This window comes from Carlito syrichta, unplaced genomic scaffold (assembly GCF_000164805.1).
Source record: "Carlito syrichta isolate Samal-C Ts95f unplaced genomic scaffold, Tarsius_syrichta-2.0.1 Scaffold305745, whole genome shotgun sequence".
Lineage (NCBI taxonomy): Eukaryota > Metazoa > Chordata > Mammalia > Primates > Tarsiidae > Carlito > Carlito syrichta.
This window is the reverse complement of record NW_007249841.1, coordinates 670,535-683,982: the sequence shown is the minus strand read 5'-3', so window position 1 is coordinate 683,982 and position 13,448 is coordinate 670,535. Positions and strand designations below refer to the sequence as shown.

Below are 13,448 nucleotides of genomic sequence, written 5' to 3'. Positions count from 1 at the left end.
TCGGGATTCGACTAACTCTTAGAAAGCATTCTCTGCCTCCTGATTGTGGAAGCATCCCTGCAAAAAGTTGTCGAGATGCTTGAAGAAGTGGCAGTCATTTGGCAAGAAGTCGGGTGAATATAGCAGATGAGGTGAAACTTTGTAGCCCAATTTGTTCAACTTTTGAAGTGTTGGTTGTGCGACCTGTGGTCGGGTGTTGTCATGAAGAGTGACATCGTTCTGTTGCGCAATGCCAGCTGCAGGCATTGCAGTTTTCAGTGTATTTCATTGATGTGCTGAGATGAGCATCCTTCTCAGATGTCACGGTTTTGCCAGGATTCAGGAAGCTATAGTGGATCAGACCAGCAGCAGACCACCAAACAGTGACCATGACCTTTTTGGGGTGCAAATTTGGCTTTAGGAAGAACTTGGAGCTGTTTCTCAGTCCGACTGAGCTGGTCATTGCCAGTTGTCATACACAATCCACTTTCCGTCGCACGTAATAATCTGATTGAGAAATAGTTTGTTATTATTGCTTAGAAAAAGAGGAGATGACACTTCAAAACGACGATGTTTTTGATTTTTGGTCAGCTCAGGAGGCACCCACTTATTAAACCTTTTCACTTTTCCAATTTGCTTCAAATGCTAAACAACTGTAGAATGGTCAAAGTTGAGTTCTCTGGTAGTTGTAAAAGGATTAGCTTTGATGAGGGGTCATTGTCATCAACAGTGGGTCGTTGCCAACTTCTGATGGCCAGCCACTGCGCTCCTCGTCTTCAAGGTCATTTTCAAGGCTCTCATCTCGGTTGCTCAACTTCCTGAACCACCACTGCACTGTACGTTCCTTAGCAGTTCCTGGGCCAATTGCGGTGTTGATTTGTGAGTTGTCTCTGCTGCCTTACAACCCATTTTGAACTTGAACTCATAAGGTGACCTTGAACAATTATAATACTATAAGAAAGTGATTGACAGTAGTGGAAAGCTGTGGGGGGGGAGTGGGATTGGCAGTTGAAGGACTCTACTAGGGAGGGAGGAGCATACCTCTTCAACAAGGGTACCTGCATGATCGGTGTTTATATACCTAACCCTTAATTGTACCCCATATTTTTATAATAAATAAATAAATCTTAAAAAAAGAAAATTGCTTGAATTTGCCTTTTGTCTAACATCATTTCCATAGTCTAAAATAAATTTAAAATAAACAGCAATAAGTCATTAGCAAAAAAAAAAAAAAAACTTAAAGCATGAAATGTGCATTAAAATGATGCATAACATGACCACATTTATTAAGAATGTATTCCAATATCAAACAACAAATTTCAACTTGCAAAAACTGCAATTATGTCTGCACCAACCTAATAATAACTCTAGGCAATCCATTAAGGCTCTGTATTTATGGAGTTTCTGTTTTTTTTTTGCTGTTGTGTGTGGGGGCGGTGTCTTTGATATGCATGTAAGGCTTAAGTCACAGATGTAACAGAGTTGAGTGTGGTGGCGGCCAGGCTGCCCGTGCTATGTCTGCTCTGACATGTTTGGTGGCCCGGATGACTCTCTCTCTCTCTCTCTCCATTGCCTCCACAGGCTGTCATGGCCAGTGACTTTGCCATTTCTCAGTTCAGACATCTCAGCAAGCTCCTCCTTGTCCACGGGCACTGGTGTTACACACGACTTTCCAATATGATTCTCTATTTTTTCTATAAGAACGTGGTATGTAACCCCAGCATGTGTCCCTTCCCCCTTCACACATTCTGTCCTGGTTGAGTTGAGGATGAAGAAGAAGAGTCCTATGCTATGCTTACCTTGCTTATTGATGTTTTGGGAGCAGCCAGGATCACTTCTGTCTTACCAGAAGTCATCTGGAAATCAGCTGTGTTTCAGCTACTGACAGGAACTTGCTGGTCTTGTCCATCTGCATCTGCAAGCATTTTCTACTCTCTGGGCATTTAAATTAAATTAAGTCCTGTCTGGTTCATTTAAAATCCAATTTTTGGCCTTCTATAAAAGGTTGTGACAAGCAGAATTATAAAATGTTTAATGCTGTCTGTCAGTAGAGAATAAAAAGCTTTGCTTCTGGTTTACTGGCAATTCCAAAACATGTCTGCTTCTCCAAATTAATGTTCTCTGTGGTATGTTGAAGACACAGATGCAGATGAAAACCCGGGATAATGTGTTGGCCTGTAGCTAGCTGGCACTCACAGACACAAAAACTCTCAAGCCAGCCTATAAAATGTGTTTGTACTTGGTAGTTACTTAATGGCAAAGGAATTTTATTTTAATTATGTAATTCCTAAAAGGGCAGAATTTGATTAGAAATCCTAGCTTCTAATTGTCAGCATGCTATTTAAATTTGTTTTCTTTTTTATAAAATTACATTCATTTAAGTACTTCTAAGTGGGGTAATTATGTAACTATGTCACGATTTGTAGGCCAAATTCATTCTTAGTCTTTAAAGCCCATATGCAATATGTTAGTAGTAGACATAAGTTTATGTCCCTCTATTAAAAGATCATCTTTAGTAATAAAAATCACTTAAATGAGTCATTTTTATGATAGCCCAAATGTGTAAGTTAGATCTGAGTGTGTGTCTATTTATTTGTCACCAGAAGCATTTTTTTTCCTTTAGTACAATGAACTCTTCAGGAAGTTCTCAGTACTTTACTAATTAGAATTAGCACAGCTAATCAAAGTTTAGTAAAACTCAGATACTTTATGAGGATATTTGAAATGTATAATCACTCTGCCTGAACGTGTGGTTCTGGGGAAAGCTGTGGCTTATCATTTAAAATGCCAGGACTTAGTGGCCAATAACTTTTAGAGGGCAGCCCTCTCCCAAGTTTTTGTTTATTGATTTTTGCTTTTAGTACCTTTGCATATATCTACCCTCTCCCCTGAAGTAGCAAAACCTATTTCCCGTCCCTCCTTTTAAGTCCAGATCTAACCCATGGGTTAAGAAGCACCAATATTAGAATAATATGCTGCTTGCTCTTGGAGAGGCAGGGAGTATTCATTAGAGAGAATCAGGACCCCTGTGACCTTTCTACTCTGTAATCCTTGTACATCCATTCAACTGACACCCTCCAGACTTCATTGTGACCTCTTATTTATCTAGCTAAAAATGAATATTTTATGAACTATGGAGAAAAACCACTAGAGTTGCTTACCTTTCTGAGACCGTGGTTCCTGGGTTGGACAAATTTTGAGGTACCAATGAAGACTATGGCTTGACTCCCCAGAATAGAATCCCCCAAACCACACATGTGCCCAATGGATACATTATGGATATATATTCAGGATCTGGGAATAATGCATGTTACGGACACCAGACTGGAAACTCTAAGGATTGTGACCCTTGTCCTAGGATGTTCCAGTGTATCTATGATGCCAATCTCTCTTTTTTTTTCTTCTTGAGACAGGACTCATTCTGTCACCAAGGCTGGAGTGCAGTGGCACAGTCGTAGCTCACCATAGCCTCAACCTCCTGGGCTAAAGCTTTCCCTCCACCTCCACCTCCCAAATAGCTGGGACTACAGGCATGCACCACCACACTTGGCTCATTTATTTATTTATTTATTTTATAGAGATGGGGTCTTGCTATGTTGCCCAGGTTGATCTCAAACTCCTGGCCTCAAGTGATCTTCACCCCTCTGCCTCCCAAAGTGCTGGTGCTCCCTTGATCTTGATACTAAGACTTAAGGTCATTTAATTCTCAGTTTATTGAGTAGGAAATCAAAATTCAGAGAGGTTAGGAAAATGATCTAAAGTCAAACAGTTAATAGAAAGTATCCACGGGCCTTGCTGGAGAGCAGCTCAGAGCTTCACTGTAGTGAGCCTGGCTTCTCTCAGACAAAATACCAGAGGAAACCATGTAGGATGTGTGTGTGGTGACCACCTGTCCTGGTTTGCCTGGGACTGTCCGAGTTTTAGCACTGAGGGTCCCTCGACCTGGGAAACCCCTCAGCTAACCTGGAATGTTGGCCACTCTGTGGGCACCATCCTATTTCAATGCTAAGTAACTGTGAACCCAGAAAGCAAGAGAATTCACATTTGTGGCATGCCTGTCCTGTGCAGCACTGGACTAGGCTCTCTTCCTTTGGAGTTAAATATCTCAGTTTGAGTCCTGGCTCTGCCACTTAGGCAAGTTCCTTAGTCTCTCTAGGCCAGGGCCTCAGTTCACTCAGGCTGCTATAACAAAGTATCATAGACAGGTGGCCTATAACCAACCTTTACCCCCACAGTTCTTGAGGCTAGAACTCTGAGATCAGGGTTCCAGCATGGCCAGGCTCTGATGAGGGCTTGCTGCCAAGCTGCAGACATCTCGTTATAACCTTACATGGTAGAAAGAGTTAAGAGCTCTCTTTCACAAGGGCACTCGTTCCATCCATGAGAACTTCAATGTCGTGACCTGATCACCTCCCAGAGACAGCATCTCCTCTTAACACCACCAAGCTGGAAATTAAGATTTCATAGGAATTTGGGAGGAGCACAAACATTCAGTTTATGACTCGGTTTTCTGATTTGTAAAACGGGAACAACAATAAGCCCCAAGTTGTTATGAAGATTAAATGAATTATTGGTAAAGCACTTAGAACAATGCCAGCACCAAGGAGTCAGTGTGTGTGTATGTGTGTGTGTACGTGTGTGTGTGTGTGTGTGTGTGTGTGTGTGTTTGTATGCACACGGACTCATTTTAATTGAATAAAATATTAGCCAAAAAAGCTGCAAGGGGACAGGCACAGTGGTTCATGCATGCATGTAATCACAGCACTTTGGGGGCCAAGGCAGAAGGATTGCTTGAGACCAGGAGTTTGAGACCAGCCTGGGTAACATAACAAGACCTCATTTCTACAACAAACAAAAATATTAGCTGGATGTGATGGCACGCACCTGTAGCACCAGCTATTAGGGTGGCCAAAGCAGAAGGATTGCCTGAGTTCAGGAGGTCGAGGTTGTGGTGAGCCATGATCATGCCACTGCACTTCAGCCTGGGTGACAGAGTGAGGCCCCAATTCCAGGAAGAAAAAAAAAAGCTGCAAGGAAAGTTGTCATCTTCCTTTGTGTAAGTAAGAAAACTCAAGGGAGGCTGAGGTCACACAGCTCAGAATGGCAGCCTGTGGGATGTGTGGTCACAGCATGCATTGCTGTTTCTAAGACCTGGATGTTTCTCTTTGTGCCCCTAGGCCTATGTGAACCTCCTTTTCTGGTACCAGTTCTTTTGTGGGTTTTCAGGAACATCCATGACTGACTACTGGGTTTTGATCCTCTTCAACCTCTTCTTCACCTCTGCCCCTCCCGTCATCTATGGTGTTTTGGAGAAAGACGTGTCTGCAGACACCCTCCTGCAGCTGCCTGAACTTTACAAGAGTGGTCAGAAATCAGAGGTAGGTGTAAAGAGAAGATGCTTGGATGGATATATATCCATTGTCAATGTCAGTGCATTTTTTCTTTTTTTTTTTTTTTGAGTTGGAGTCTTACTCCGTCGCTCAAGTTGGAGTACAGTGGCACACGGCCATCCCAGCGTCAACCTGCTGGGCTCCAGTGATCCTTCCACCTCAGCCTTCCAAGTAGCTGGAACTACAGGCACATGCTACTACATCCAGTTAAATTTTTTATTTATTGGAAAGATGAGGTCTCACCAAGTTACCCACTGATCTTGAACCCATGGGCTCAAGCAATCTACTCACCTTGGCCTCCCAAAGTGCTGGGATTACAGGCTGAGCCACCGAGCCTGGCTTGTCGGTGCAGTTTTTAATCAGCCACCTCAAATACCTCAATCCACTTTTTTCGGAGCTATTTAAACTTTGAAATGTTTGATTGTTTTAAAAGAATCTATGGCAGATAAGAAGCTACTCACCTTTGAGATGAATGCAGATAAGTCTACAAAAGGTCTTAGGTACTTACAAGAAAAAATTCAGTGTTTGGACCTTACAGCGAGTACTATGTAGCATTTACTAAACCCTGCTGCCATCTGTCTTCATGAAAGCACATTGAAACGGAACCTAGTATTGTTCCCATTCTAAGATAAAGAATCTGAACCACAAAGGGGTTAAGTCATTTTTCTAAATATCTCACAGCTGAAAAATGGCCCAGCATGTGTTAGAAATAATGGGGTCTCCTTGGCCTGAGTTTCAATTGTGGTTTTGTGGTATATAAACTTGGTAGGTTCTTTAACTCACCTCTATTCAATTTTTTTAACTTTGGGGAATGACTTGAGAATTAAAGAAGATAATATGCATGCAACTTTCAGCCATATTAAGTGCTTATTCTTATTATTTTTACCCTCCATAATTCACCAGAAATTTGAGGAAATCTCAAATTTAAAATGATGCGTTTATTTTCATCACTCTATCTTTATTCTGACTTGAACTACCTGTCTGGAATGGAGGGTAGTTTCCTGTCCTTAATCTTACCTAGAACAGCCAACAGAAAAGTCACACATTCAAAGGTCAGGAAGGAGAAATCCTTACAATCCTTTAATATTATCCATTCCATTCAGGTCAAGAAGCTCCATGGAGTTTTCCTGAAGGAGTCTGATTTGACTTAAAGCTCAAGGCCAGAGTGAAGGAGTGTGTGACTGATATCAGTGAAGGTTTTCCTGTACCCCAGGCCTTATTTAGATTCCAAATCCACTGGGGAAAGGAGGACTGAAGGAGATTTTTAGTTCGTTTTGGTTTTTGCTTTGTTTTGTTTTGTTTTGTTTTATATCTAAAGTCTTAAGAGCCTGTTTGTACAGACTAAAGGTTGTAATTGGTCCTCATCCTTAGAAGAATCAAGGTCATTGTTTCCTGTTGGTGAATCCTGTTATTAATCCTTGGTACACATTGTTCTATTGAGCTGACTGGTTTTTTAAAGAATGAGCTTAGCTGGCCGATTCCCAGCATGTGGCTATTGATTAAAAAAAAAAAAGGTGATTGATTTCCTTGATTTTGCCTTCTAAGATTTGTGTTTTCTTTGAACTTGGCCTCCAAACAAATTGTGTGATGTTGGGGTCATTTCCTGTGTTGAGGGTCATGAAATATACTCTCCAGAGTTATAGAATCTCTCTTCTCTGAAGGAGATGAGTCTGGAAGTCTGCATCCAAGCCTTGCCTTCCAAGAAGCCTCTTCCCCATCTCTCATCACCCACATAGGCTTCTCTTCTACTTTGACTTCATGTCTGGAATTCCCTCTTTCCTTATTTCCAGTAGATCCTGTGAGTTAATCCCTTCAGCTTCTCATTTATCTTATCCTTGTCCCTTCTCTCTCTAGAATGGAGGACAATTTAGTGTCTTAGGCTACCTACAGCAGCCAACATCAACTTTCAGGGAAGGAGAAATCCTTATAACCCTTTAATATTATCTAATCCATTCAGATCAAGGAACTACATGGGTTTTCCTGAAAGAGTTCAGTCTGACCTTAAGTTCAAGGCCAGGGTAAGGAAGTGTGTGGTCAATATGATGAAGGTTGTTACTTTCCTAAGTTCTTTTCCTCATGTACTGTGGGAAAAGGTACTTTTAACCTTTTCACTCTAGGTTTTTTGAGCAACATCTATTCCTCTAGAAGTTTGATGTTATATTTTAACTTATCTCTGAATGGCTCTTTTCCAGTGGCATTTTGGGTTAGCCCTTTGTCTCTGTCTCTGGAACATTCTCTTCAACTATTGGATTGTGCTTCTGCTTAGAGTGTACGGATGCTTGGATGAAGAAAGGCAGGGAGAATATCCCATCATTTCCAATGAGAAAATAGTGAAAAAAGATACAGGAAAAAGTAAACTAGAAACAATGAATCTTCCTTGCTTTGACTTTCCAGAAAGCAAAGGGAAAAAAAGGATCAATGTGAGAATTCCAAGTGTGGTCTTTGGAAGACTGTATGTGGAAAATTTGTGTATGTGTAAAGCTTTGTTCTTTAAGAGACAGTGAGACATGTTCAAGGAAGTTTCAGCCTCTGTTTGCATTTGGAATAAAATAAGTCCAAGAAGAACATGTTATGAAAAGACTAGCTCAGGGATGTGACACACGTTTCCATTTTCATTCATGGCAGACATCACTAGTAAACTACAGTACTTTCCCACTGCGTCTGATGCAGCCTCAGAATCCTTCTTCACACACACATTGCCATTCAATCAGAGCTGGCTCTGCTTTGAAGAACTATTTTCCATCACTCACCTAGTGTTCCTACCTAATTCTTCTTTCTTTCTCCAAGAGTTGTATAGAAAGCCACGTAGTATGTAGTCTCACTATGTTACCCAATGTTGTTGTATCAAACACTGTTCTAATCACTGGAATAAAAGAGTCAAAGTCTTTCTCTATGAGACTTGCGTTCCACTCAGAGAAACAGGAAGGCATTAAGTCAACAAATAAAGAGTGTTTCCGATGGAGATGACGTCTTAGGATGCCATGGTAGTAAGTGACCGAGTGGACACGACATTTAGACTTGCCTGGTGTGCCTAGATGTGTAAGTTATATTTGAGCAAGGATAAAAGTAATAAAGAACTGATCTTGTGGGAATCATGTACAAAGAATTCCTTGCAGAGAGCCCCAAGAAAAGAATGGGTTTTGCACTTTCAGGGAAGAGATTGAAGATTTCTGTCGCAGCATTATGATGGTACGAAGTCACCCAGAGAGCTGTCTAGTGGGCAAACTGTGCGGGACCTTACAGGTCATGGGAAGAAACTTAGATTGTCCTGGAAATACAGTGGGAAGTCCTTGGAAGGAGTCAATTTGATTAATTAAGGAGAGGGCGTGACAGGATTTACATTTAAATCCTGGTGTGGGAGGAGTGGCTGGTGCGGGAGGAGTGGATTAAGAAAGCACAAAGGGTAACTGGATGGTTACCTAGTCATTCAGAGAATTGATGAGGAACTGGAATGGAGGAAATACTGTACATACAGAGAAGTGGATAGATTTGAAGAAGTTTGGGAACAACCCTCTCTAATCAGCAGGAAATGAAGTTAGCACTACTAGCCCTAGTTAGGGTAGATTTAAAATTGATCCAATGGTAGGGGCAACCTGAGTTGAATAAGGGCTCCTTCACAGATTTTTTATTTTTTGAGCCAGAGTCTCACTCTATCACACAGGCTGGAGTTCAATGGCATAATCACAGCTTGCATAGCCTCTAGCTCCTGGGATCAGGCAATCCTTCCACCTCAGCCTCCTGAGGGACTACAGGTGTATGCCACCATGCGTGGCTAATTTTTTGATTTTTTTTGTAGAGACAAGGTCTTGCTATGTTACCTAGACTGGTTTCAAACTCCTGGGCTCAAGCAGTCCTCCTTTCTCTGCCTCCCAAATTGCTGGGATTACAGGCTTGACCCACCGCACCTGGCCTTTCATGGATTTTTTTTTTTTCCACCACGTTCATCTGTGGACTCTGCATTCAACTTTCCTCATGCTTTCTCCTCTGTTGACAAATCCTACCTGTTTATGAGAGAATAAAGGAACAGAGTTGTCTCCCCAAGAAGCAAAGAAGTACTGGTTTGTAATGTTTCTTGACTTTGCTCCAATTCTCATTAATCTCCCTCCCTTCCCAATGTCTGCTTCATTTCAGGCATACTCACCCCTCACCTTCTGGATCACCTTGTTGGACGCCTTTTACCAAAGCCTGGTCTGCTTCTTTGTGCCTTACTTTGTGAGTCTTTGTGCCTCAGTGCATTTGTTACTCATGAATCAATGATGCTTCCTTGTCCACAGCTACCAGCATCAGCACATAGAAGGGCAGGTGGCTCATATAATCAGGTTGATTATTAACTGACTAAATTATTATCTTCCCCTCATATATGTTAGGTAATAAATTAAATTTGGAAAGAAGTACCAAGTTTGAGTCCTCTTGGGTGTCTTGTTAACCCTGTACCACTTCATAATCTTTATGAGTGACTTGAAAAAAGCAGAATATCTGACCATATAATTAGAATAGTCAGAAATCAGAGAGGCAAAATCAGAACATGAAAGCTTTTATTAGTGAGTTCTGGACTAACATTCAGAGCATTAAATTTAAGATTCTATAAATAGTATCTCTAAAACTAAAAAACCTGCCAGTTTTGGTGACTTTAGGGAGGCTGAGGCAGGAGGACAGCTTGAGCCTAGGAATCGAGACTAGCTAGGCAGCATAGGGAGACTTCATCTCTATAAAAAAATACAACAATTAGCCAAATGCGGTGATGTACACCTGTATTCCCAGCTACTCAGGAGGGTGAGGCAGGAGGATTGCTTGAGCCCAGGAGATCGAGGCTGCAGTGAGCTGGGATTGTACCACTGCACTCCAGCCTAGAGGACAGTGAGATCCTGTCTCAAATAAATATGTAAATAAATTAATATTTAAAAATAAAACAAAAAAATGTTATAGGAAAAGAATGGAAGAAATGTGGCTAAACAAAGAACGTGCAAAATTTAATTGTTGACACCAGCATGAGGCAGCACTGTACAGCTGCTCACCCACATCCACCCCTCCCCAGGGGATAACCCTTGTTGTATCATGGATGGTGTCAATAGAAGCACAGTATTAAGAATGAAAAAAACAGTAACCTCTAACTTCAGTTTCCATTCTTTATTCAAATAAAATCATTTGAATTCGCCTGGTTAGGGTTTTCTGGCTACACTACACTTCAAGAGGAAAGTAGACTAGGCATCTGAAATGTATTCAGAAAAAAATGAAGATGATGGTAAAACCTTAAGAAAGTGTGCTATCGGCCAGGTGCAGTGGCTCACACCTGTAATCTCAGCACTTTCGGAGGCAGAGGTGAGAGAATTGCCTGAGCCCAGGGTTCAAGACCAGCCTGGGCAACTTGGTGAGACCTCGTCTCTACAATAAATCCAAAATTAGCCAGGAATGGTGGTGCACACCTGTGGTTCCAGCTACTTGGAAGGCTGAGGTGGAGGAATCACCTGAGCCCAGTGGGTCAAAGCTGCAGTGGCCGTGAGTGTGCCACAGGACTCCAGGCTGGGTGACAGAGTAAAACACCAACTCAAAAAAAAGAAAGAAAGAAAAAGAAAGTGTGTTATTTGAGGAATGGTTTAAGGACTTAAAGACATATGTAGGAGAAGAGGGTACATTTACCTAAGAGAGGTATAAACTTAGGGTACGTTTAATAACTGCTTCACAGGTTTGCAGCTCTAGTGAGTGCAGGTCTTTGAGTTTTATAACTCAGGGAGCCAGCAGTCTGAGTAAAAGGCCCCAAAAAGACCAGTTGTGATGGCAAATAAAGAAGAATTTAAATGAAAAGTTTGAAAATTAGATCACCTGCCTAGGAGAGTCAGGCTCTTTCTTCTGGAGATGTTCAAATTTATCCCAAGTGACCAATTCACAGGGATGTGGCCGCAGGGACTCAGGCCTCAAATGAGCTGTAGAGAGAGTGGTGTTACTCACACCTTCCAGGATCACCTGCTGTCATCTCCTCTTTGCAGACCTACCGCGGCTCTGACATTGACATCTTCATGTTTGGAAACCCCCTGAACACAGCTGCACTGTTCATCATCCTCCTACATCTGGTCATCGAGAGCAAGAGTTTGGTGAGTGGTTTTCCTGCCTCTGAAGTAGCCCAAAACCTTTCACACTTGGGGATATGTCTCCTGTCAGCTGTGAGCCTGCCGAAGCCTTCATGCCTAGAAGGTCATTGGTAACAAGAAGATGAATGACTCCGTGGAGGAGGCTGAGTCACAGCTCTTCTTGGTGAAGTCTGAATGCCACTGTGCCAAGGTTGATATGTAGCCAGGGAGCATGGAACATTACCAACCTGCCCCCTTTGGCGGCATCGGTGGTGGGTGGCTTGTCGAGGTGTGAGGCAGTCTGAAGGAATATTTACCTTTCCACAGCCAGCATTCTCCAAAACTAAGCTGATAACTAATCCTGGTTCACTAACTTCAGTGATGACTTTATGCCTTTCTCATAGCACAAAATATAAACTTTTTTGCTCTCCCTTGGGTAAAACCCTTTGGTGGTGGTTTCCCATTGTTCTTTGAATCAGATCTGGAAGTCCTGAGATGGCCTGTGTGGCCTCATGCGTGGATGCCCTGCTCCTCTCTCCAGCCTCATTTCCACTTATTCGTAGGATGGAACCACATTTTTCCTCTTCCAGTTTCTCCAATACATGGAGCTCATTACCACATCAGGACCTGGGCACTTACCATATCTCTTAATGGTGGCATTTTTAGTTCCTCCTTGTAATCCTGCACTCCACCCACCTACAAAGTTGTTTTAGGTCTCAGAAAAAATGTGTTCTCGTCCAAGACTCCTTCCCTAACCATACATGCTCTCATTTCATCCTCTGGCTTTTACTCACAACTCTAATAATAATGTATAATTATTTGTTTAATGATGTGATTATCTGAGGCTGGCCATGTTGCCTCGTACCTATAATCCCAGCACTTTGGGAGGCAAGGACGGAATAATCACTTGAGGTCAGGAGTTGGAGACCAACTTGGCAACATCACAAGACCCCATTTATATACAAAAAATTTAAAAATTAACTGGGCATGGTGACAGGCACCTGTAGTCCCAGCTACTTAGGAGGCTGAGGTGGGAGGATTACTGGAGCCCAGGAGTTTGAAGCTACAATGAGCTATCATTGCACCATTGCACTCCAGCCTGTGTGACAGAGGGACACCATGTCTCTAAAATAAAAAATAACAATGTGTGTGATGATCTGATTCATGTTTATCTTCTGCATTAGACAATACTCTGTGAGAGCAGTATTCATGCCTATTTTGCTCACCATTGTATACAAGTGTCGAGGACAAGACTGCACACAGCAGGTGCTCAAAAAATATTTGAATGGACAAATGAATGACTAAATACCCGCCTAGTGTTTGGGATATGTATACCATCCTGGTAATCAATGAATTTCAAATAAGAAGTAGCTGTGTGAAGTTATACTTTAAAACATGTGAAGTTTATTATAAAATTATTCATAACAATTTCCAAAGTAGGGCTGATTCTTTCTGGCCTCCCTTGCTTTGCTTATAACATCTATCACCAAATCCTGCAAGCCCCAAATGCAGTAAAATTTAGTGTCAGCAAATGTCAGATGCGTAGAATAAAAGGAAATTCTAGAATGAATGATCTGGGGTTGTTTCAATGTCTATTTAATGTTTAAACAATTGTGTAGGCACTCATGGTCACCACCTGGGGAAGCACCACAGGCTCTGAGTTACAGAAGATCTAACACATGAAGTTTCATTAGTTATGAGCAACAGCAGTCTCCTCTGGATAATCTGGACAAATAGAAAAGTGATTGTAAAATATATTGAAGAACCAGGGTAAAACAAAACAAAAAAGTCCCAAGGAAACAGAGTGATTCTGGAGATCCAGATCCAGGGAACAGAAACGAGTAGGCAGGTACATCCAGAAGTTCCTCTGACCCGAGCTGGCTCCAGTCATTATCTTTCCACTCTTGCCTTGTTGCCCCCCAAGCCTAGTCCCTAGTGGTAGAGTCCTGTTTCCCCAACTTCTGTCATAGACTTGGAAAGGGAGGAATACACAGCCCAACCATCAAGTTCATGA

The 13,448-nt window shown here is 41.9% G+C and overlaps 1 protein-coding gene across 1 annotated transcript in view; it reads left to right on the top strand.

Annotated features, from left to right (window-relative positions):
* ATP10D (ATPase phospholipid transporting 10D (putative)) overlaps positions 1-13,448 on the top strand; it is a 109,867-nt gene that overhangs the window by 88,667 nt on the left and 7,752 nt on the right. Inside the window, exons 18-21 of the mRNA XM_008062557.1 lie at positions 1,561-1,686; positions 5,157-5,357; positions 9,501-9,581; positions 11,354-11,458. Of these exons, the coding sequence (XP_008060748.1) occupies positions 1,561-1,686; positions 5,157-5,357; positions 9,501-9,581; positions 11,354-11,458 (513 nt within the window). The remainder of the gene's footprint in view (positions 1-1,560; positions 1,687-5,156; positions 5,358-9,500; positions 9,582-11,353; positions 11,459-13,448) is intronic.